The sequence below is a fragment of the Palaemon carinicauda genome, chromosome 7, assembly GCF_036898095.1.
Source record: "Palaemon carinicauda isolate YSFRI2023 chromosome 7, ASM3689809v2, whole genome shotgun sequence".
Taxonomy (NCBI): domain Eukaryota; kingdom Metazoa; phylum Arthropoda; class Malacostraca; order Decapoda; family Palaemonidae; genus Palaemon; species Palaemon carinicauda.
Window position 1 is genome coordinate 109,650,594 of NC_090731.1, and position 27,437 is coordinate 109,678,030.

At 36.8% G+C, this 27,437-nt stretch overlaps 2 protein-coding genes across 4 annotated transcripts in view; one reads left to right on the forward strand and one right to left on the reverse strand.

Annotated features, from left to right (window-relative positions):
• Nucleotides 1–27,437, reverse strand: part of LOC137643983 (glutamate receptor 1-like) — a 932,732-nt gene that overhangs the window by 692,020 nt on the left and 213,275 nt on the right. The window lies entirely within an intron of this gene.
• Nucleotides 11,941–13,130, forward strand: LOC137643618 (mediator of RNA polymerase II transcription subunit 15-like). Its single transcript, XM_068376332.1, has 2 exons — nucleotides 11,941–12,195; nucleotides 12,327–13,130. Exons 1-2 carry the CDS (start codon nucleotides 11,944–11,946, stop codon nucleotides 13,098–13,100), a joined length of 1,026 nt encoding a protein of 341 aa, XP_068232433.1. The 5' UTR covers nucleotides 11,941–11,943; the 3' UTR covers nucleotides 13,101–13,130.

Consider the following 27,437-nt stretch of genomic DNA (forward strand, 5'->3'; position numbering starts at 1 on the left):
AGATTCATTTTTTCAAAGAGGAGAAATCACTGAAATATGTGTATCTTTTATAGTAGCCAAAGCTGAAGTAGATTCATTTTTTCATAAAGGAGAAATCACTAAAATATACATATATATGTATCCTTTATAGTAGCCAAAGCTGAAGTAGATTCATTATTAATAAAAGAGAAATCACTGAAATATATGTATCCTTTATAGTAGCCAAAACTGAAGCAGATTAATTTTTTCATTAAAGAGAAATCACTGAAACATATGTATCCTTTATAGTGGCCAAAACTGAAGCAAAATTATTTTTTTCATAAAGGAGAAATCACTGAAATATATGTATCCTTTATAGTAGCCGAAACTGAAGCAGATTCATTTTTTCATAAAAGAGAAATTGCTGAAATATAAATAACCTTTATAGTAGCCAAAACTGAAATAGATAATTTTTTCGATAAAAGATAAATCACTGAAATATATACAAATCCATTATAGTAGTCAAAACTGGAACGGATTCATTTTTTCATAAAAAAGAAAAGGAGTCCGTAAAATATATGTGTATCCTTTATAGTAGCCAAAACTGAAGCAGATAAATTTTTTCATTAAAGAGAAATCACTGAAACATATGTATCCTTTATAGTGGCCAAAACTAAAGCAGATAAATTTTTTCATAAAAGAGAAATCACTGAAATATATGTATCCTTTATAGTAGCCAAAACTAAAACAGATTCATTTTTTCATAAAGGAGAAATTACTGAAATATATGTATTGTTTAGAGTAGACAAAACTGAAGCACGTTCATTTTTTCATAGAGGAGAAATCACTGAAATATATGTATCCCTTAGAGTAGCCAAAACTGAAGCAGATTCATTTTATCATAAATGAAAAATCACTGGAATATATATATCCTTTATAGTAGCCAAAACTGAATCATATTATTTTTTTTTCACAAAGGTGAAATCTCTGATATATATGCATCTTTATGGTACCCAAAACTGGAGCAGATTAATTTTTTCATAAAAGAGAAATCACTGAAAAATATATGTATCCTTAATAGTAGCCAAAACTGAAGCAGATTCATTTTTTCATAAATGAGGAATCACTGAAATATATATGTATCCTTTATAGTAGCCAAAAACTAAAGCAGATTCATTTCTTCATTAAGGAGAAAACACTGAAATATATGTATCCTTTATAGTAGCCAAAACTGAAGCATATTAATTTTTTCATAAAGGAGAAATCACTGAAATATATGTATCCTATATAGTATCTATAACTGAAGTAGATAAATTTTTTCATAAAGGAGAAATTACTGAAATATATTTAACCTTTATAGAATCCACAATTAAACCAGATTCATTTTCATAAAGGAAAAATCACTGAAATATAAGTATCCTTTATAGTAGCCAAAACTGAAGCAGGTTAATTTTTTCATAAAGGGAAAGTCATTGAAATATATGTATCCTTTATAGTAGCCAAAACTGAAGCAGATTAATTTTTTTCACAAAGGAGAAATCACTGAAATATATGTATCCTTTACAGTAGCCAAAACTGAAGCCTATTATTTTTTTTTTCATCAAGGAGAAATCACTGAAATATATGTATCCTTTATAGTAGCCTGAACTGAACCAGATTTATTTTTACATAAAGGAGAGATCACTATGATATATATATATATATATATATATATATATATATATATATATATATATATATATATATATATATATATATAAATATATATATATCTTCTATAACAGACAAAACTAAAGAAGATTCATTTTTTCATAAAGGAAAAATCTCTGAAATATATATATGTATCCTACATATTACCCAAAACTAAAATGAGTTTCATTTTTTCATCAAGGAGAAATTACTGAAATATATGTATCCTTTATAGTAGCCAAACCTGAAGCAGATTCATTTTTTCATTAAAGGAGAAATCACTGAAATATATGTACCCTTTATAGTAGCCAAAAAAGGAACAGATTCATTTTTTTTTTCATAAAGGAGAAATAACTAAAATATATGTATCCTTTATAGTAGCCAAAACTAAAACAGATTCGTTTTTTCATAAAGGAGAAATTACTGAAATATATGTATCGTTTAGAGTAGACAAAACTGAAGCAGATTCATTTTATCATAAATGAGAAATCACTGAAATATATATATCCTTTATAGTAGCCAAAACTAAAACAGATTCATTTTTTCATAAAGGAGAAATTACTGAAATATATGTATCGTTTAGAGTAGACAAAACTAAAGCAGATTAATTTTTTCATAAAAGAGAAATCACTGAAATATATATATCCTTTATAGTAGCCAAAACTAAAACAGATTCATTTTTTCATAAAGGAGAAATTACTGAAATATATGTATCGTTTAGAGTAGACAAAACTGAAGCACGTTCATTTTTTCATAGAAGAGAAATCACTGAAATATATGTATCCTTTATAGTAGCCAAAACTGAAGCAGATTCATTTTATCATAAATGAGAAATCACTGGAATATATGTATCCTTTATAGTAGCCAAAACTGAAGTATATTATTTTTTTTTCACAAAGGTGAAATCTCTGAAATATATGTATCTTTATGGTAGCCAAAACTGGAGCAGATTAATTTTTTCATAAAAGAGAAAATCACTGAAAAATATATGTATCCTTAATATTAGCCAAAACGGAAGGAGATTCTCTTTTTCATAAATGAGGAATCACTGAAATATATATGTATCCTTTATAGTAGCCAAAAACTAAAGCAGATTCATTTTTTCATTAAGGAGAAATCATTGAAATATATGTATCCTTAATAATAGCCAAAACTGAAGCAGATTCATTTTTTCGTAAATGAGGAATCTCTGAAATATATATGTATCCTTTATAGTAGCCAAAAACTAAAGCAGATTCATTTTTAATGAAGGAGAAATCACTGAAATATATGTATCCTTTATGATAGCCAAAACTGGAGCATATTAATTTTTTCACAAAAGAGAAATCACTGAAAAATATATGTATCCTTAACCTTAATAGTCGCCAAAACTGAAGCAGATTCATTTTTCATAAATGAGGAATCTCAGAAATATATATTTATCCTTTATAGTAGCCAAAAACTAAAGCAGATTCATTTTTTCATTAAGGAGAAATCACTGAAATATATGTATCCTTTATAGTAGCCAAAACTGAAGCAGATTAATTTTTTCATAAAGGAGAAATCACTGAAATATATGTATTCTATATAGTAGCCATAACTGAAGTAGATAAATTTTTTCATAAAGGAAAAATTACTGAAATATATTTAACCTTTATAGAAGCAAAAACTGAACCAGATTCATTTTCATAAAGGAGAAATCACTGAAATATATGTATCCTTTATAGTAGCCAAACCTGAAGTAAATTCATTTTTTCATAAAGGAGAAATCACTGAAATATATTTATGCTACATAGTAGCCAAACTGAAGTAGATTTGTTTTCATAAAGAGAATTTACTGAAATATATGTATCCTACATAGTAGTCAAATCTGAAGCAAATTAATTTTTTATGAAGGAGAAATTACCGAAATATATATAACTTTTATAGTACCCAAAACTCCAGTAGATTCATTTTTCATAAAAGGGAAATCATTGAAATATATATGTATCCTTTATAGTACCTAAACTGAAGCACTCTTTTTTCATAAAGGAAAAATAACGGAAATATATATAACCTTTATATTAGACAAAACTGACGCATATTCATTTTTTCATAAAGGAGAAATTACTGAAATATATATAACTATATATATATACAGCCAAAACTGACGTAGATTCATTTTTCATGGAAGAGAAATCACTGAAACATATATGTATCCTTCATAGTAGCCAAAATTGAAGCAGATTCATTTTTTCATAAAAGAGAAATCAGTGAAATATATGTATCCTTTATAATAGGCAAAACTGGAACAGATTCATTTTTTTCATTTAGGAGAAATCACTTTAATAGATGTAACCATTATAGTAGCCAAAACTGAAGCAGATTCATTTTTTCAAAGAGGAGAAATCACTGAAATATGTGTATCTTTTATAGTAGCCAAAGCTGAAGTAGATTCATTTTTTCATAAAGGAGAAATCACTAAAATATACATATATATGTATCCTTTATAGTAGCCAAAGCTGAAGTAGATTCATTATTAATAAAAGAGAAATCACTGAAATATATGTATCCTTATAGTAGCCAAAACTGAAGCAGATTAATTTTTTCATTAAAGAGAAATCACTGAAACATATGTATCCTTTATAGTGGCCAAAACTGAAGCAAAATTATTTTTTTCATAAAGGAGAAATCACTGAAATATATGTATCCTTTATAGTAGCCGAAACTGAAGCAGATTCATTTTTTCATAAAAGAGAAATTGCTGAAATATATAACCTTTATAGTAGCCAAAACTGAAATAGATAATTTTTTCGATAAAAGATAAATCACTGAAATATATACAAATCCATTATAGTAGTCAAAACTGGAACGGATTCATTTTTTCATAAAAGAAAAGGAGTCCTAAATATATGTGTATCCTTTATAGTAGCCAAAACTGAAGCAGATATTTTTTCATTAAAGAGAAATCACTGAAACATATGTATCCTTTATAGTGGCCAAAACTAAAGCAGATAAATTTTTTCATAAAAGATAAATCACTGAAATATATATCCTTTATAGTAGCCAAAACTAAAACATATTCATTTTTTCATAAAAGAAATTACTGAAATATATGTATTGTTTAGAGTAGACAAAACTGAAGCACGTTCATTTTTTCATAGAGGAGAAATCACTGAAATATATGTATCCCTTAGAGTAGCCAAAACTGAAGCAGATTCATTTTATCATAAATGAAAATCACTGGAATATATATATCCTTTATAGTAGCCAAAACTGAATCATATTATTTTTTTTTCACAAAGGTGAAATCTCTGATATATATGCATCTTTATGGTACCCAAAACTGGAGCAGATTAATTTTTTCATAAGAGAAATCACTGAAAAATATATGTATCCCTTAATAGTAGCCAAAACTGAAGCAGATTCATTTTTCATAAATGAGGAATCACTGAAATATATATGTATCCTTTATAGTAGCCAAAAACTAATCAGATTCATTTCTTCATTAAGGAGAAAACACTGAATATATGTATCCTTTATAGTAGCCAAAACTGAAGCATATTAATTTTTTCATAAAGGAGAAATTACTGAAATATATTAACCTTTATAGAATCCACAATGAAACCAGATTCATTTTCATAAAGGAGAAATCACTGAAATATATGTATCCTTTATAGTAGCCAAAAATGAAGTAAATTCATTTTTTCATAAAGGAGAAATCACTGAAATATATTTATCCTACATAGTAGCCAAAACTGAAGTAGATTAATTTTTTCATAAAGAGAAATTACTGAAATATATTTAATATAGAATCCACAATTAAACCAGATTCATTTTCATAAAGGAGAAATCACTGAAATATATGTATCCTTTATAGTAGCCAAAACTGAAGTAGAATTCATTTTTTCATAAAGGGAAATCATGAAATATATTTATCCTTTATAGTAGCCAAAACTGAAGCAGATTTTTTTCATAAAAGAGTATTCACTGAAATATATGTATCCTTTACATAGTAGTCAAAACTGAAGCAAATTCATTTTTTATGAAGGAGAAATTACTGAAATATATATAACTTTATAGTACCAAAACTCCAGTAGATTCATTTTTTCATGAAAGGGAAATCATTTAAATATATATGTATCCTTTATAGTACCTAAACTGAAGCACTCTTTTTTCATAAACGAAAAATAACGGAAATATATGTAACCTTTATATTAGACAAAACTGACGCATATTCATTTTTTCATAAGGGAGAAATTACTGAAATAATATATATATAACATTTATAGCAGCCAAAACTGACGTAGATTCATTTTTTCAGGGAAGAGAAATCACTGAAACATATATGTATCCTTCATAGCAGCCAAAATTGAAGCAGATTCATTTTTTCATAAAGAGAAATCAGTGAAATATATGTATCCTTTATAATAGGCCAAAGCTGGAACAGATTCATTTTTTTTATTTAGGAGAAATCACTATAATAGATGTAACCTTTATAGTAGCCAAAACTGAAGCAGATTCATTTTTTCAAAGAGGAGAAATCACTGAAATATATGTATCCTTTACAATAGCCAAAACTGGAGTAGATTTATTTTTTCATAAAGGAGAAACCACTGAAATATGTGTATCTTTTATAGTAGCCAAAGCTGAAATAGATTCATTTTTTCATAAAGGAGAAATCAGTTATATATATATATATATATATATATATATATATATATATATATATATATATATATATATATGTATCCTTTATAGTAGCCAAAGCTGAAGTAGATTCATTATTAATAAAAGAGAAATCACTGAAATATATGTATTCTTTATAGTAGCCAAAACTGAAGCAGATTAATTTTTTCATCAAAGAGAAATCACTGAAACATATGCATCCTTTATAGTGGCCAAAACTGAGGCAGATTAATTTTTTCATAAAAGAGAAATCACTGAAATATATGTATCCTTTATAGTAGCCAAAGCTGAAGCAGATTCATTTTTTCATAAAAGAGAAATTACTGAAATATATATGTATCCTTTATAGTTGTCAAACCTGAAGTATATTCGTATTTTCATAAAGAAGAAATCACTGAATTATATGTATCCTTTATAGAAGCCAAAACTGAAGCAGATTATTTTTTTCATAAAAGAAAAATTACTGAAATATAAATAACCTTTATAGTAGCCAAAACTGAAATAGATAATTTTTTCCATAAAAGATAAATCACTAAAATATATACGTATCCATTATAGTAGCCAAAACTGGAACAGATTCATTTTTTCATAAAAAAGAAAAGGAATCCGAAAAATATATGTGTATCCTTTATAGTAGCCAAAACTGAAGCAGATTAATTTTTTTCATTAAAGAGAAATCACTGAAACATATGTATCCTTTATAGTGGCCAAAACTAAGCAGATTAATTTTTTCATAAAAGAGAAATCACTGAAATATATGTATCCTTTATAGTAGCCAAAACTAAAACAGATTCATATTTTCATAAAGGAGAAATTACTGAAATATACGTATCGTTTAGAGTAGACAAAACTGAGGCACGATCATTTTTTCATAGAGGAGAAATCACTGAAATATATGTATCCTTTATAGTAGCCAAAACTGAAGCAGATTCATTTTATCATAAATGAGAAATCACTGGAATATATGTATCCTTTATAGTAGCCAAAACTGAAGCATATTATTTTTTTTCACAAAGGTGAAATCTCTGAAATATATGTATCTTTATGGTAGCCAAAACTGGAGCAGATTAATTTTTTCATAAAAGAGAAATCACTGAAAAATATATGTATCCTTAATAGTAGCCAAAACTGAAGCAGATTCATTTTTTCATAAATGAGGAATCACTGAAATATATATGTATCCTTTATAGTAGCCAAAACTGAAGCATATTAATTTTTTCATAAAGGAGAAATCACTGAAATATATGTATCCTATATAGTAGCCATAACTGAAGTAGATAAATATTTTCATAAAGGAGAAATTACTGAAATATAGTTAATCTTTATAGAAGCCAAAATTAAACCAAATTCATTTTCATAAAGGAGAAATCACTGAAATATATGTATCCTTTATAGTAGCCAAACCTGAAGTAAATTCATTTTTTCATAAAGGAGAAATCACTGAAATATATGTATCCTACATAGTAGCCAAAACTGAAGTAGATTTGTTTTTTCATAAAAGAGAATTCACTGAAATATATGTATCCCACATAGTAGCCAAAACTGAAGTAGATTCATTTTTTCATAAAAGGGAAATCATTGAAATATATATGTATCCTTTATAGTACCTAAACTGAAGCACTCTTTTTTCATAAAGGAAAAATAACGGAAATATATGTAACCTTTATATTAGACAAAACTGACGCATATTCATTTTTTCATAAAGGAGAAATTACTGAAATATATATAACATTTATAGCAGCCAAAACTGACGTAGATTCATTTTTTCATGGAAGAGAAATCACTGAAACATGTATGTATCCTTCATAGCAGCCAAAATTGAAGCAGATTAATTTTTTCATAAAAGAGAAATCAGTGAAATATATGTATCCTTTATAATAGGCAAAACTGGAACAGATTCATTTTTTTCATTTAGGAGAAATCACTTTAATAGATGTAACCATTATAGTAGCCAAAACTGAAGCAGATTCCTTTTTTCAAAGAGGAGAAATCACTGAAATATATGTATCCTTTACAGTAGCCAAAACTGAAGCAGAATTATTTTTTCATAAAGGAGAAACCACTGAAATATATGTATCTTTTATAGTAGCCAAAGCTGAAGTAGATTCATTATTAATAAAAGAGAAATCACTGAAATATATGTATCCTTTATAGTAGCCAAAACTGAAGCAGATTAATTTTTTCATTAAAGAGAAATCACTGAAACATATGCATCCTTTATAGTGGCCACACTGAAGCAGATTAATTTTTTCATAAAGGAGAAATCACTGAAATATATGTATCCTTTATAGTAGCCAAAACTGAAGCAGATTCATTTTTTCATAAAAGAGAAATTACTGAAATATAAATGTATCCTTTATAGTTGTCAAACCTGAAGTATATTCGTGTTTTCATAAAGGAGAAATCACTGAATTATATGTATCCTTTATAGAAGCCAAAACTGAAGCAGATTAATTTTTCCATAAAAAAAAATTACTGAAATATAAATAACCTTTATAGTAGCCAAAACTGAAATAGATAATTTTTTCCATAAAAGATAAATCACTAAAATATATACGTATCCATTATAGTAGCCAAAACTGGAAGATTCATTTTTTCATAAAAAAGAAAAGGAATCCGAAAAATATGTGTATCCTTTATAGTAGCCAAAACTGAAGCAGATTAATTTTTTCATTAAAGAGAAATCACTGAAACATATGTATCCTTTATAGTGGCCAAAACTAAAGCAGATGAATTTTTTCATAAAAGAGAAATCACTGAAATATATGTATCCTTTATAGTAGCCAAAGCTGAAGCAGATTCATTTTTTCATGAAGGAGAAATTTCTGAAATTTATGTATCCTTTATAGTAGGTCAAATAGTTACCGAATTATCAAATACCCTAGATCCTACTTCGTTTTTATTCGGCTGTTATCCTCTCTCTCTCTCTCTCTCTCTCTCTCTCTCTCTCTCTCTCTCTCTCTCTCTCTCTCTCTCTCTCTCTCTGGGTATTTTTCTTTTCTTTTTTTGGCATTTCTCTGTGGTCTCAACATTACTGTCTTCAGTCTTCATTTTGTATTTGCTTGTGTTTGCTATCTGTGTCCTGTTCCCCTTGTCTCTGGAGATTTGTTTTACGTTCAACTTCAAAATTCATTTCGATCAATTTGTTTTAAAATTAAAATTTTTTTAGATTTTCCGTATGTTTCCTTGATGCTTCTCTCCTTTTTATATCAGTATACTGCCTTTTTTCTATTGTCTTTCTAGGCATCTCTCTGTCGCCGGCTGGCAGCCTGCCTGTTTGCTACCTCCCCTTTAAGTTAAATTTCCACTCTCAATATGAGTCAATTTACATCTCCGAAAAGTCTCTATTGAAAAAAAAAATCTCCAAAGCTCATTGTATTCCATATAAATGATACCTAATGTATCTTCCCTCTTAAAATTATCAAATGTATTAAAGAAAGGTTCCTTACTGTGTAACCAGGAGTTTTTATATATATAATTGTTGAACTGATATATATGTAGATATTATTCTAATAGGTTCATGCTTATACAAAATGTAATATTGAAATAACCAATTCTTATCTGCAAATTTTTTGGCAAGATAATAAGTTGCTGTTCATAGATGTTGAACGGTAATATATATATGGTAACATTACATTATCAATACTATCTGGTTTATGCTTTTATAGTTTTATAGCAGTTTAATATGACCATACATATTCAGGCAAAATGTAAACACCTGTTCATTCTCCTCACCTATTGTCATTCTATTAGTATGTATACAAGGCTTTTGTTATTATCAACAAAGCGTCTTTTTGAAATCGCTTGGAAAATCCTTTCCATAACGGCAAAAAAAATCGCTTGCCTTTGCCTTTCATCTGGAAGGAAATGTATACGAATTTTTAGTCGCGTATACAGCTCATGTCTATAATACGAGGTCTCGGTGTCCAAACCCACAAACTCTGTTTTCATAATATCATATTTCACATTAAAGGTGCATTACCAGAATCCACAGAAGTCGATAAAGTGTGTTTCTGTCTTATAAAGATGCCGTTGTGGATTACTCACGAAAAAATTATATTTACTAAGCAAAGTACAGTATAACATGGATGTTGGGACGGAATGAAAGCTAATATTCCCCTTTAATTCGTTTACCCTTATTCCACTTCCTAACCACAATCAAGGGATTTTTGTACAGCATTGGAGATTGTAAGAAGGGCATCACATGCTCCAAGGCCTTTACGAAAGCCAAATTGAAAACTAGTGAACAGATTATTACCCTCAGCAAACTTATTTAGACGTTTAGCCAAAAGACATTTAAAAAACTTTACATATCATAGGAGTTAAGAAAATTGGGTGGTAACCAGTTGGACTTGAGCTACCACAAACGCATTTACATAGTAAAGTAACATTACCAATTTTCCAACAAGTACTAAAAGTTCTTCTTGCTAACTTGCGCAAAATAACTGATAACTTAAAGCCCCCCTGACACTTGCACGCATTCGTGGCACGCACTGGCACGCATTGATGCGCGAATTCGCGTGAACGAGCCGTGAAAATGTCGTGAACAGTGCGAGAACTCGCGTGCCAGAGCGTACCAATGCGTGCCATGCGGGCCCAAAACTTTGAAATGTTTAAAGTTTGTGGCACGCATTGGCACGCTATAAATGGCCGTGAAATAGTCGTGAACGATGCGCCAACAGGAGTGAACTGGAGTGAACTGGAGTGAACAGTGCGGGAACTGGCGTGCCAGAGCGTACCAATGCGTGCCATGCTTCCCCTTCCAAGCATCGTGCACGCCAGTTCACGCATCGTTCACTCCAGTTCCCGCACTGTTCACTCCAGTTCACGCCAGTTCCCGCATCGCAGCCTTCCCACTGACATTATCACGCATTGTACTCCCGCATTGTCTCGCACTGTTCACGCTAGTTCGCGCATCGTTCACTCCAGTTCCCGCATCGTTCACTCCAGTTCACGCCAGTTCCTGCATCGTTCACTCCAGTTCACGCCAGTTCCCGCCGGTTCACGCTAGTGCCCGCCTACTCATGCTAGTGCCCTCCTACTCCGCCAGTGGAGCTCTCGTGGGATTATCAGGGGGTGGAGCTCTCGTGTGATTAAGGGGATTAGGGGGTATATAAATTGAGGTCCGAGGACACTCCTAGCCATTCCAGAGTTCGCCAGCGAGGAGACAACATGCCTAAACTGAAGCAGCCAAAGGGAAGGGGGAGGAAAATGGACGTGATAGAGGAGACTGCAGATCGAGATTCTCCTCATTCATCATTTTCAAGTCTCGATATGGTCATCCCGGAGACACAGCAGTATACAAGACAGAGCCAGGTATCCTGTGATGACGATTTAAAGAAGAAGCGGGTTCGGGTGTCTAAGAAGGACATCCCTGACTACCAGTGGACGGAAGAGACGGAGACTACGTTGGCCGACCTTGTCAAGGAGAACCCCATGCTCTTTGACAAGAAACACAAGGAGTGGATAAACAAGGTGTTGAAGGACAGCAGGTGGGCATATACAGGAAGCCAGCTGGAACCTCCTGCCACTGCTGCCCAGTGCAAAAAACGCTACGAAAACTTGAGGACGAGGGTTGGCAAAATTATGAAGAAGGAGAAGAAGAGTGGAGCTGGCCAAGCCCAAAGGAGTGGCCGTGATGACTTCCTCATGGACACTTGGTCGTTCCTCATACAGCACATCGTCCGGGGAGAGACAGTCGCCAGTGAGGAGTTTCGTGGCTCCGAAGGAGGTGCCACGACAGCCAGCGAAGTCGACGATGACGTGAGGTCGACGGGGACTCGCAGCCAGGCATCTACCACCACCAGGAAGGACAAGGGGAAGGGGTCCTGCCGAACACTTGACACCTCTCACAGCGACACCTATGTGTCGGAGAAGGATTTCAGCAATATATTGAGGAATGTGAGTATTAATTTTTTTTGACATATGCTATCTGTTGCATTAAAATGCTGTACTAAATAGTTTCAATGTTTGTTACATATATACATATATATAATATATAATATATTTTTATAATATTTTTTATGTTTCAGCTTGTGTCGAAAGCTGATTCGTCAACCCCAACGTTTATGGGCCAGCACAAGATTGTGCACGATTTTTCGTGCCTGCTGGAAGGCTACATGCGTGCCATCCCAGTACACCGATGGCACGAATTCCAAATAGAGTGCCTCAATCTCACACAACGTTACAGGGACGAGACTCAGGTCTTGCAGCAGGCACAGCAACAATCCTCAGAGACCTGGGCAGGCCCACAGCAACAGCAACCTTTACAGCCCCCTGTGCATCAGCAACCCCCTCAGCAACAGTCACCTTGGCAGCCCCCTCACCAGCAGTCAACTTGGCAGCCCCCTCACCAGCAGTCACCTTGGCAACCCCCTCACCAGCAGTCACCTTGGCAACCCCCTCACCAGCAGCAACCTTGGCAGTCCCCTCAACCAGGACCCTCGCATGCACAGCCAGAGCAGCAGCAGCAGCATCGTCCAGCCAGTCATAACTGGGTGCCGCAGTCAAGCCCTTCTTCCTTGCCCCGTACCACGGAGTGGCACCCAGGGATGCCAACTCCACTGTCATCCACCCCTGTCCAGGTGACCTCGCCATCAGTGCCAGTGTCGTCACCCACCCTTGTCCAGGCTCCTTCACCAGCACCTTCATTAACGTCGCTGTCGGCGGCATTCAAAAGTCCATTGACCTTCCCTGTCCTGACCCCGGGGACCATCGACAGCAACCTTGATGAAGCCATGACACCCTCACCCCTCTACTCGTCCAAGGAGCTTGATACCCCACCAGTCAAGGACAAGGAAATTTAAATAGTGTAAAATATTTGTACATAATTGAAGTGTGATACTTGTATATATATGTTGTTTTAATGTAAATAAACTATTTACATATTTCCAAACACTTTTCATCTATTTCCTTAAAATACAAAGAAAGAAACAGTAAAGTAAAAAATAATAAAAGTGAAGAAAAATAAACCCCCCAAAAAATTTATATTTGCTGTCTTAATGTGGAAAAAAATATCTTATTTCAAACTATTTTTATCTTTATAATGAAGAGAAGCAAAAAGGAAACGAAAAAATTAATGAAAATGAAAGAAAAATAAAGCTAATATGTTTTTATATTTGCTGTCTTAATGTGAAAAAATAATGGAAAGTTGAGTATTATCTTTACTATGTATAAATGTAAGCTCTTGTCATTTTGAATGAAATCAAAAGTGATATTAACGTAAACAAGAGCTGTTGCCTACCGGAGGCATCCAGGATGCTATCGCTCGCTCTTATGGGTCATTTAGTTTGCTAGAGCGACGTTCCCAGTTTGTTTTGCTTTAATAATCTAGCTATTTAGCTCCGCATAAAATGCTTATATTGTTAGCTCGGGGATTTCGACACGATCGAGGTAACGATCCTGCCTTTGTTGACGTATTGTCGCTATAAGCAAATTTTTTTAAGTTTGCTGTTTTTCATGTAAAAATGAAATGATGTCTTATTTCATGCACACACTTATTTTCATCTATTACCAATCAAGATGCACATTTTTTGTTTTAAATAAAAATGAAATGAAAAATAAACCCTAGAAATTTTTAAGTTTGCAGTTTTCATGTAAAATTTAAATGATGTCTTAATTCATGCACACACTTATTTTCATCTATTTACCAATCAAGATGCACATTTTTTGTTTTAAATAAAAATGTTATGAAAAATAAACCCAAGAAATTTTGAAGTTTGCTGTTTTCATGTAAAAATTAAATGATGTCTTAATTCATGCACACACTTATTTTCATCTATTACCAATCAAGATGCACATTTGTTTTAAATAAAAATGTTATGAAAAATAAACCCAAGAAATTTTGAAGTTTGCTGTTTTCATGTAAAAATTAAATGTCTTAATTCATGCACACACTTATTTTCATCTATTACCAATCAAGATGCACATTTTTTGTTTTAAATAAAAATGTTATGAAAAATAAACCCAAGAAATTTTGAAGTTTGCTGTTTTCATGTAAAAATTAAATGTCTTAATTCATGCACACACTTATTTTCATCTATTTACCAATCAAGATGCACATTTTTTGTTTTAAATAAAAATGTTATGAAAAATAAACCCAAGAAATTTTGAAGTTTGCTGTTTTCATGTAAAAATTAAATGATGTCTTAATTCATGCACACACTTATTTTCATCTATTACCAATCAAGATGCACATTTGTTTTAAATAAAAATGTTATGAAAAATAAACCCAAGAAATTTTGAAGTTTGCTGTTTTCATGTAAAAATTAAATGTCTTAATTCATGCACACACTTATTTTCATCTATTTACCAATCAAGATGCACATTTTTTGTTTTAAATAAAAATGTTATGAAAAATAAACCCAAGAAATTTTGAAGTTTGCTGTTTTCATGTAAAAATTAAATGATGTCTTAATTCATGCACACACTTATTTTCATCTATTACCAATCAAGATGCACATTTGTTTTAAATAAAAATGTTATGAAAAATAAACCCAAGAAATTTTGAAGTTTGCTGTTTTCATGTAAAAATTAAATGATGTCTTAATTCATGCACACACTTATTTTCATCTATTTACCAATCAAGATGCACATTTTTTTGTTTTAAATAAAAATGTAATGAAAAATAAACCCAAGAAATTTTGAAGTTTGCTGTTTGAATGTAAAAATAAAATGCTTTCTTAATAGTTGTACATATTTTATGTCTGCTATTTATATGTAAATCAAATGCTTTCTTATAGAAACTAAAATAAAGGGCCACAAAAAATACAAACGAAAAATATACGTTTCTTTTATTTACAAAATGGAACAACTATACAGCTCATGGAGGTACTACAATTTTTTCTTGCCAAGGGACAGCACCAGCAGGGGACATGTAGTAATGTGAAAGGTAGTCTCGCTGATCCTTTGCATCCTTCTGGATATGATGGCCGGGTAGAGTCATCAGCCCCTGCAGGTTTTGCTCATTCCTCCATGCACCAGGGATCAGAGCATGTGTGTCCGGATCTTCGTAGTCCACTTCTGACAAAGCACCTGGGTATTTGATGAGGACGAGGTTGTGCAGGACACAGGCACACATGGTGATCAGGTTGATGGTGCTGGGCTTCTGCTGCATAGTCGTCAAGAAGCAACGGAACCTTTGACTTAAAATTCCAAAGGCATTCTCAACGACACGTCGGGCACGAGACAACCTGTAGCTATATATGCGTTCTCGTAGGACTTGTGACCGATGGGAGAATGGTTTCATCATCCAGGTTCGTAGAGCAAAGGCGTCATCCCCAACGAAGTGATAGGGCACTGGGTGGTCATCATTAGGGAGTGGTTCTGGTTGAGGCACTCCAGCTATGTTGTCTTCTACAGCATCATGCAGAGAACAGTTGCTCCATGTTCCTCCATCCGACGCACCACCCTCTGCCCCAACATCCACATAGAGGAACCTGTAGGAAGCATCTGCGACTGCCATCAGTACAATGCTGTGGAAGCCCTTGTAGTTGTAGTAGTAAGAGCCAGCATTGGGTGGCTTCTTTATGGCAATGTGCTTTTCGTCCACAGCCCCCAGACAGTTGTGGTAATTCCATCTGGAGCTGAATCTGGCAGCAACTTCCTTCCAGGCCTCTTCAGTTTTGGGGCAACGCAGCACTTCGTCCTTGTAGGCAGCGATGATGGCTTTACACACCTCTGGTATTAACTTGCTGATGGTACTTGCTTCAACCCTGAAGCTGTACTGTAGACTTTGATAGGAATTTCCAGTGGCTAAAAAGCGGAGGGTAACAGCAAGCTTGAGTCCAACTTGAAGCGGTTCCCTCATGAAGGTAGACTGCTTCAGGAGGTGCGGGGTTAACTTCTCAACCATCTCTTGAAACAGGTCAGGTGTGATTCTGAGGTAATTTTTGTAGCCCTTTGGATCTTCCTTGTGGAGTTCAGTCAATAGACTGTCATAGTGTCCAAACGAGTGCCTTCTGGTTAACCATTCCCTGACCCACACTTTCCTTTGTATCTTTCTTCGAGGTAGGGTGGGCTTTTGTTTCTCTTTTTCCTTTGCCAGCCTTTTCTGATGCAGTCCAACAAATGCTACAGCAGCTGCTAGGTATAGGTATCTTCTTCTCAATACAATGGTGTCTCTGACAGTAAGCATGTTGTCTCGTCTGAAGCCAATCCAAGAATGTCCTCGGGTTGGAGAAGCCCCGTTTTTATATGGAGTGGCCAATTCGTGAACTGGCGTGAACTGGCGTGAACGATGCGGAAACGATGCGGAATGATGAGTGAACTCGCGTGAACGTGTCGTGAACGATGCGCGAACTACGCGTGCCAATTCATGCCCTCGCGTGAACGTCGCGTGAACGTCGCGTGAACGATGCGCGAACTGGAGTGAACTGGTCATGAACAGTGCGCAAAAAACACCAGTGCGTGCCAAAAAGTGGCACGCACTGGCGCGCATCAATGCGTGCCAGTGCGTGGCAAAAATGCGCGCAAGTGTCAGGGGGGCTTTAGATCTAAGAAATTGGTAATCTTTATAAAAAAAGAAAAAGGAAAAATACCATTTTGGTGTACACCTCCATAAGCCTCTCTGCAGCGGTAGATCTAACGGACGAATATTACTTGAAACAAGGTAGAATAAATGAATTCAAACATTTCCGAGGGATTGATTGAAACCAGAATCTTAAAAGATTTTCGTAATTAGCCAACTTTTTGTGCAATTGAAAAAGAAACAGAGCAGATGTGTTCCTTAGAAATAAGTTTAAAATCAAGAACCAACCAGAATTTTAAATGAGTTTTATATAGTTAGAGATTTCTTGAATGCAAAGACATGGATGTTGAGGAGTCGTTGTCCTCGATCTAATTGCAATTATACTTTGAGTTTTGGACCACGCACAAATTCTAGTTAGGGATTCTGCATCCATTGCTCTACATTCTGGAGCTGGAATTAATGGGATGGGAATAGCATCATCTGCACATGCAATGAGCTTGTTTTCTAGGCCAAACCACATATCATGCGTATATAGAATGAAAAGTAATGGTCAGAGCACTACCCCGAGGAATAACAGTTATCACATTCCTATACTCACTATGGTGCCTATCAACAACTCTTTGTAATCTATAAATTAAAAATTCCTTAATAATGCTAAAAAAAATCCAGCTACTCCCAACTGTTTGAGTTTGAAAACAATTGCCTAATAATTAACACAGTTGAAGGCAGCACTGAAATCAAGGACAACCGTGGGAGGTTCCAGACCAAAATCAAAGTATTTCTGTACAGCATTGGAAATTATATGGTCATCACATGATCCAAGCTCTTTGTGAAAGACAAACTGCCAATTATGGAAAACGGTACTACCTTTGGCATACTCATTTAGACGTTTTGCCAAAATATGTTCTAAAGTTGTAGATGATACGGGAGTTATGGCAATTAGGTGGTAATCAGCAGCATTAGAAATACATATTTACCCAATGGAGTAAAAATAGCAATTCTCCAACATACGCAAAAGGAAACTTCTACTGCTAAGCTGCAAAAAAAGATCAGAAAATTTAGAAGCTAAAATTTCAGCTGTCTTTATAAAAACTGTAAGGTCTACCCTAAAGAGTGCTAATTTTAGGGTAGCACACCCTTTAGGCTCTAGGGTTGTACACGAAAGGATTTCTTTTATGGTCAAATTGTATTGCTTTTCAAATGAAGCATAAAATCTCAGATATGCAGTAATCAGATACGTATAGTTTACGCAAAGTCAGATAAGATCTGTTAATTTTAAAAAGAAATATAAGCCTCCTGTTTTTTTCCAAATACTCGTAAGTGCATTTACAGTAATCATTGAACTAGGGTATGTCCTTTACTTAGTATTTTAACACACAAGAAGGGATACGCCTATCATTTATGTTGACCCGATTTTCATTTAAGAGAACAACCGGCTTGACAGAGAGAGAGAGAGAGAGAGAGAGAGAGAGAGAGAGAGAGAGAGAGAGAGAGAGGAAGGGGAAGGGCAGATGAGGAAGGGGAAGGGCAGATGAGGAAGGGGAAGGGCAGATGAGGAAGGGAAGGAGGATGAATTAAATGTGGATGGAGAGAGTAGGCGGAGCCTTTTTATACTGGTTTGTTTGTATCCATTTCTGGATAATAAAGTTTTTGCCTCTCGATACGGGGAAAAGTGTCTTTATTCTTTACAATTAGTGATTCACGATACTCATAAATTACTACACTAGGTGTAATGATCTGTAGCAAACTCTCATACTCATACAAGTGTTCATTACAAAAATATTGCTCGAAAACGTGCGTGAACTGTCTGTGAAACCCACTGTAGTCCACTGCAAGACAAAGGCGTAAGACTATTTTTTCACTGAAGTCTGTTTATGCTTTCTCTATGCTAATCTATTCCAGCAAATTTTCTTAGTTCGGTAATCCATTTCTTCTCTAAATTCCCTGCTTCTTTTCCATTGTCCCGGGACTGGAACTGATATTCTTAATGTCCATTCTCACTGTAAGTCCGGCCAAAGTCCATTTCTTTTGCTTACATGTTGTTAGAATATCCTCTACATTAGATTGCTCTCGTATCCATGTTGCTCTCTTTTCTGTCCAAGATATTGGTGTTATTCCCATCACTATTCTTTCCATAGCTCTTTAAGTTGTAACTAGCTTATGTTCCAAGGCTTTAGTAACGCTCCAAGTCTGATACTTAAGTTAATACTGGTAGGACCATTAAAAAAAAAAAAATCCTTTTCTTTTTTGTAGAAAGTAGTATTTTAGTTTTAATTTTCATAATCTCTTTTTGTTTACCAAACCTCTCCGTCCCATGCGTACCATTCATTTAATTTCAGTGTCAACTCCTGGGGAAATGCTTACCGTATGTCTCAAGTTATATTCATTAACAATTTCCAGAGGTCCGTCCATATCGCTTATTTGTTGTCTTTGCATTCTCATTGAACATTATCTTAGTTTTACTCATATTCATTTTCAGTCATAGATTTCTACCTTCTCTATTCAAATCGTTTATTATCTTCTGCAATCGCCCATAATTCACTAAATAGAACTGTGTCACCTGCAAATTTAAAGTTGTAAATGTATTCACGACTATTGTTATATAGTGGTTTGTAATACTTGGTATATTTTTCGATTCACTGGGTAATTGCATGGATGGTGTGGTATATCTGCTTCTAAAACCCTCTTTAGTTGATTAAAGTCTAGCTGTCTTACTATTCGGCCTAATAAGAACTTTGTAAATATTCCATATATCGCTGAGAGGACACTTATTGGGTTGTATTTTTTTTCAGGTCTTTTGTGTTTTCCTTTTGTGAATAGGTATAGTTATAAAGTTTTTGTTCCAAACTATTGATATAGAGCATTCTTGCAGACATTTTGTGAAAATTTCAGTGAATTTTACTACTATGAAATCGTCTCCATCTTTTGTTGACTTCATTGTTGGGCCATCTTCCCCTGCTCTTTTGTCTCTTTACATGCGTTTAAATGTCTATTTACTTCTCCTACTATTACTTTTTCTACCGGCTCAGCTGTTTCATTATTTCTATAGGCAAAGATATTACTCATATCATTATTGTATAGCATTGTACAAAAATGCTCTCCACCTTTTTTCTTAATAATGTTTATATTTTCATCTACTAAAGCAAATATTTGATGGCACAACGTTCCAAGACTTCTTTTCATTAATTTGATGTGTCTTCCTTTCTTCAGTGTTTCCTCAACTTTTTTCTGATTGGGTTGACGAATGCCTTGTCTATTTGATCGTCCTTGGATTCTATCTACCTGCTCCTAAAGTCTATCCGCACTCTTGGTTGATTAAAGTCTAGCTGTCTTTCTCTTTAACCTAATATTTTCTTTGTAAATATTTCATATATCGCTGAGAGTATACTTATTTGGTGGTATTTTTTAAGATCTTTTGTGTCTCCCTGTTTGTGAATTAATAAAAGGATAAAGTTTTTCAATCTGCACGTATATGGCATTCTTGCAAATATACATTTTTTCCCACTCGTTTGCAGAGTAACTGAAATATTCAGTGCTCGGACCATGGAGTTCAGGGCAAGTGTTAGCGAGTTCGAATTAGTGAATTTGAACTGCACCATTAGCACACTTCTTTTTGTGTTATTGAGACAGAATAAAACACGCCTAACTGTTAGTTGAACAAGAAGCTGTCGGCAACCATCGTGTGTTTGTGATGGCGGCCAGGGGCTTGTCCAACTTCATTCTTTCCGACTCACCTCATGCCAGAGTGGAGAAGGAAAGGATCGTGAAGCCCCAGTGCCTCACCTTGCGGAGTCACAAAAAAAAAAACCACGTGTTCCACCCAACCAGCCATGGAACCAATCCAGGAAACACCTAAGGGGAACCAAGAAGAGACGGAAGAGAACCAGAACCAGAATAATAAAGAAGAAGCAGAAGTAGAGGACAACCAAGATATCACCTTCACAGCAGATCATCAACAACACGTCAACCCAGCCAACCAGATTTAGGCTTACTCCTGGCCCCAACACAACCTCCTAAGCTGCCATAACCACTATGGAGGCCAGGAATCCACAGCTAAAGATGAAAATTAGGCCAAATCACCGAGGACAACTTGTCATCTCCACCCAGGACAAGGAAACCACGGACTTCCTAGAGCAGCAACAAGCCGACAACCATCATCATAAACTACGACCTTTACCTACCTCTGGAACCAGTGCTCGACCACCCTTCCATTTTCTCAGCCAAGAGATGCGAGGGGAAATCATGAAGAAGATTCCACAAGTTAGAGGCAGTTATCAAAGGACAACGACCTCCACAGATCTCCTTCGGCTACTGGGGAACCTTCTACACAAAAGAGTACTTCCCAGACCCCTCAGATGCTTCGGGTGTCCGAGGTTTGGACACCACAGGAACCACTGCAGAGGCTGATCTGTGCAGTTTGCAGCAGCAGACAGCACCCTAAAGCCCACTGCATCACCAAATTCAAGGCCGGACAACACACCATTGCCAAGTGCCTCAACTGCCAAGGACCTCACTATGCTTGTAGAAGAGATGCCAGTAAGACTTCAACATATCTCCAACCTCCAGGGAGCAAATCACCACTACAACCTGCAGCCATGCCAGCCACGTCGAATATACCAACCTCCTACCAACCACACTTCTCCTCGAACAAACCACACCTCCCGACCTAATCTTAATCCTTTCATACATGCAGTTCCTGAACTTGCCTCTCCTCCACGTCCTCTCCAAGAACACAAACCTCAACATCCTCCAAGACCTCCTCCAAAATCACAACGAGTCCCCTCCAATTCTACATCTTCACCATTAAGATTTCCCTCTCCTTCCATCCCTTCCACTTCCTCTTAGCAAACCCAACCACAATGATCCTTACCAGTAACCCACACACGCATTACCAATTCCTTAAGTGACTTTCCCAGTCTCCCTAGTCCCGCTGTTGGAAGCCGTCTAAGCGCCTCACGACCCTCCACTCCATTCAAACCATCCTCCACTGATTGAAACAGCCTTGACCCCATTACTTGCCCCATGGGGCCTTCATAGCCACCATTTTAAATATTCACAGCAATCCTTAGATGATTTTATCTTCAACACGGCCAACCAAGAACTCCAAACCCTAGTCCCTTCATAGTCCCTGCAATGAACAATCCTGACACAAACAGACTCAGAAACAAGTTCGCCTTCCTACAATCACAAACTTCAGTGCAAGATCCAAACATAATTGTGCTGCAGGAAACCTCGCTAATGGAGAATACACCATTTTCAGTATACAAAGTATGTATATATATATATATATATATATATATATATATATATATATATATATATATATATATATATATATATATATATATAAAGTGGGACAGAGGCAGAGATACTCAGTGTTCATGTAGCCAGGACCCTCACAGTCCAAAATTTCTACAAATCTCTAAACAAAAGCATTAATGTAGAGGGGCTCTTATCCACTGCCTCTGATGATGATACAATCATTGCAAGCGATTTCAATGCTCACATTCCGTTTCTGAACTCAATATTGGCAACAAACCAGACAGGCCAACACTTGCACGCCCTACAGCAAAAACATCCGGACGTAACATTGCATAGCAATGTGTTAGAAGCAACCCATCTAAGGAGCAGTCCAAAGAGGTGCTAAATGGCGATTGCATCTTGTGCTATCAGGTGATCACTTTGCTATAGAAATTGACCTCGAATTAGAGAGATATCCCTCTCCTCCTCCACCCCCAAAAGGTGGAACCAAGAGTTTGCAAACTGGGCTACATTCGAGCAATCCAAGATGGGATGGGCTCGTGAATATATAAAGAACTCCCACAATGATATCTCCATCCTATTGCTTGATTTTAACAAACAACTACATGGCACCGCCAGTATTTCTATGTCTCAGATAAAGTATTCAGGAACAAAGCATGAGAATACCTGGTACTACAACAGCCGCATCAAGGAAATGAATGCAAGAATCATCCGAACCAGAAAGCTCTTCAGGAGACACAGAACCAATGAACTTCATGACCTACTTATTGAAATCACCAAACATTCCTTTGCTGACCGAGCCCAAAACGCAAATATTTCTTTGTAAACCATTAATAGGCGGAGAACACTACTTCCAATCAGAAACAACATTATTGAAGCCGCCTGCAACATGGGAAATGACACCAACAACCCCTACACCATGGAAGAACTCAACACGGCTCTCACAAACGGCAGAAAAGACACTGCCCCTAAAGCTGACCTAATCACATACAGTATGCTAAGGAACATGGGAAGCCCCGCTAAGTTGGTGAACTTGCACTTAATCAACAGAGCATATACTGAAAGACTACGGCATATTACATGGAATCAACAAGATACGAAACCCATCCCAAAACCCAAAGAACCAGATACCTACCGATCCATAGCTTTAATTAGCTGCACCGAAAAAGTAGCTGAACGAATAATACTCAGCAAACTCCAATGGAAAATAGGCACATTACATCCTCGCCTTTATGCCTACAGACAGGGCATAGGCGCTCAAGAATGTATAACTGATGTTCTCACAACAATCAACGACAAAAAAAGCCTTTGCCAGCTCCCAAGCTATCTCTTCAGACTTGTAGAAAATAAAGAGTGAAAGGACACCTACTGGCCTGGACTGAGAACTACACACAGAACCGAGAAGCCAGAGTCACCTTTCAAGAAAAAACCTCCGAATTCATCCCCCTAGAAAACGGTACACCTCAGGGGGGCATAAAAAGCCCTTAACTTGTCAACCTACTTATGGAGAATCTAGCCCCTCTAGACCTTGCAAACTCAGTGGGAATCTTCATATAGGCCAATAACATATGTATAATCTGCCCACATAAAGCACACTCACACAAAACCACCCAAAAGGCATTGGACATGATCCAGAACAAATGCAAAGACCTTGGCCTAGAAATCAACACCAACAAGACCAAAGCCATGGCCATCAAATACCCACAAGTCCCTCATAATTTCACTCTCATGGGTGAACCCAGAAAATGGGTAAATCGATTCATGTATCTAGGCGTAATAATCAACAAAACTCTATCATCTGCCAACGAAGAAACCCACCTCAGAGAGAAAACGAAAATTTGTCTCTCAGCCATGAAACGAATGACCTCCCTCAAACAAGGAGTATCAAACAACTTCCTAAAACTTTTTTTACATCCAAGCAATGCGATCTCAGCACCTATGCTCACCTCGCTGGGCAAAACTCAAAAAGCCTCCTTAGAAGTGGTAGAAAACAATGCCATGAGACTCTTCGATGTGGACCAGGTTCTGTTGGTTAAGAGCCAATATTAACCTAATTTCCCTTTCAGCTAGGATCCACATCAGGAACTGCAGTATCATATTCAAGTCAATCAAAGGAAACAGAGACTACCCTCTGAACAAAAGACTTAAAGGACTCCTCCCCTTAGCGGAGGAGACTGATCGGCCAAAAAGGCACGCAAAGAGACTCCTGGATACACTTAAAAGAATGCATATACAAAATGAAGCCTGCAATACAAAGGGTCAACAAAAGCATGATGGCTACATCACTCCTGCCCCGTAGTCTCCGGACCCCACACAGTGCAATTTCACCATCCTTCCAGCAGCAAGCAAAGCTCTCTGCACTCCAGAACAACTTACATCATCAGCCAAAAAGGCAATCAGCAACACCTCAGCTCCCAACATCTATTACACTGATGTATCACCTGATCGTGATATTCCTGCAGCAGCAGCTGCAGTCGTTTCTCCATCAGGCTACAGAGAAAACTGGAGGCTTTCAAACCACGCCTCCACGCTACAAACCGAGCTAGTGGCGATTGCCAAAGCCTTAGAACACTCGGCCAGTCTACATGCAAGAACCACAACAATCCACGGAGACTTGAGAAGAGCCAATCTGGCTTTCAGCAACAAAGAACCCACTGAAAATGTCTACCTGATAACTGCAATACAGTACCTAGCCTTAGCTCACCAAAGCAACAACAGGCTAATAACACTAAATTGGATCCAAAGTCACACTGGAATCAGTGGCAACGACGAGGTCGATCACCTAGCCAAATCTGCCCTAATGTGCCAGACAATCAGCAACACACTTCAACCTTCACTGAAAACCCTCAAGAATCGAATGACAGCATTTTGCAACAGGCAAAACACTGGCAAAGTAAGGTGAACCTTCCTAGATAGATGCAGATCAGCCAAATGGTACATTGAAGCAACAAACCTAAACCCGTATCCACTTGCAAGAAAAACCCCACGCCAAGTTGCAGTTATTATTTGCAGACTGCTACTGGGATATCTGTGTAACTGGCAAATCATCATTGATAACGACGAGGACCCAGCAGCAAAACAGAGACCTAAAGGACCGTGCAACAACTGTCAGTAACTAACTGACGAACCTCTGCAAAACTATTTATTGAATTGTCAAGAAACGAGCCTATTATGACAGGATTTCAACGTCAGCATTCTTGTAACCATGACAGCAAATGTAAAACACATTATTGCTAATGTTGATACATTCTCAGCTTTTCTCCACAGCTACCCTTTCCCTAGATAACGTAATACCAGCACAAGTTTAAACTTAAGTAACCTAACCTAAACCATGTTCAACCTCTATCTAGATCCTCTCCTACTTGCAATCTGTCTTCTCTCATTTTTGAAGTTTCAGCATTCTTCTCACTAACAGCTTAGTGAGAGGATCACTTCATCGGCGGTATCTGTAGCAGTTACTGACATTTTCGGTGCTTTGCCCGTTGAGTTTCCCGGGTGTTAGCAAGTTCATAGTTTCAACGGTGCCTTAGCACTTATTTTTTTGTGTTTATCTTGTGTTATTGAGGCAACCACCAACCAAGCACCATTCGACCAGCTGAAGGCTACCATCGTGTGTTTGCGATGGCAGCCAGGGGTTCTTCCCCCATCCCTACCTCCTCCCCCGAACTAGAGCGGAGAAGGGAAGGATAAAAAAAAACAGATGTCTCACCTTGAGGAGCCACAAGAACCTTCCAAAATCACCTGCAATGGAACCAGTCCCTGGAACCTCAAGAGATCCTCAAGGAGAGACCCAAGAGTGCCCAGTAGCAGCAGCAGAAGAAGAAGATGACAAGGACCACCAGGACACCGACATCAACCCTACTCAACAGCCACCTTCACAGCAGACCACTGACAGCACGTTTAATCCTACAAAATTCAGGCTAACTCTAGGACCCAACACAACACCTTATGCCGCTGTTGCCGCCAAGGAGGCCAGTAACCCGCACCTGAATATGACTATACGTCCAAACCGCAGGGGACAACTAGTCATTTCTGCCCAAGACCAACCCACCAAGACCTTCCTTGAGCAGCAGGATAACGTGCTCAAGCTGGACTTCACCGAAAGGCCTACCACTATCATCATAGTGTACGACCTTGACCTGCTAATTGAACCTGTGCTCCGACATCCTTCCATTCTCACTGCCAAGAGATGTGAGGGAAAGGCCGGAAGGAGATCCCACAAGTTGGAGGCAGTTTTCAAGGCAAGGGACCTCGCCCTCCTAAGCTCTTTTTCGGCCACTGGGGCACCTTCTGCACTGAGGAGTACTTCCGAGAGCTGCTCAGATGCTTCAGATGTCAGAAGTTCAGCCACCACCGGAGCCGCTGCACAGGTCCGGAGATCTGTGCAGTTTGCAGCAGCAGACAGCATCCCACAGACTACTGCATTGCCAGGTTTAAGGCAGGACACCACACCACCGCTCACTGCCCGAACTGCAGAGGATCTCATCATGCTTGGCATGATAGATTTCCCTTTCGACTGCAGCACATCGCAGACCGCCAGGGAGCAGATCGCCACTACAACCTGCACCCACGTTAGCCACGTCGAATGCACCGACCTCCAACCAACCACACCCCTCCACCAACCAACCGCACCTCCCAACAAAATCCTAACCCCTCCAGACATGCTATTCCTGAACTTCCTTCTCCTCCAAGTCTTCCTCCAGGACCTAAACCTTAACGTCCTCCTAGACTTCCTCCAAAGTCAAAAAGATCCCCTTCCCACACTCCTTCCACTCCTTTACCTCTAAGATTTACCTCTCCTCCCAATCCTTCCGCTGCCTCCCAGCTGATCAGACCTCAACCTTCCTCATCCTCCTCCGCACCTGTAACCCACACACCCTGCTCCTCTTACTCTTTAAGAGAATTTCCCAGCTTACCTAGTCCCGCTGTCAGAAGCCAGCCAAGCGCCACTCCCCCTCCAACTATTGATAGTAATGAGTACGACCTTTCTGCTTGCCCCATGGATGCTCTTCTAGCAGCCATTAATAATATTCTCCGCAACTTTTTGCGATCCCGTAAAATTAAGTTTACCCAAAAGTCTCATGATGAATTCGTTTTTTACAACGCCGCCCTTGAACTTCAAGCTCAATTCCCTTCATAAACCCTCCAACAAACGATCCTAATACAACCACTCACAACAACCAAAACACCCACCACAACACCCAAGTGAAAGTGCTCCAATGGAACGTGTGCGGACTCCGCAATAAGTTCGCATTCCTGCAATCTCAAACTTCAGTGCAAGACCCAGACATAATTGTATTGCAAGAAACTCTGCTAAATGAGAACACACCATTTGCATTCTCAAGATACAAAGTGTACATTACGTATCAATCACCAACAACAAGAGGACTAACACTCTTGTCAAAAGCAGCCT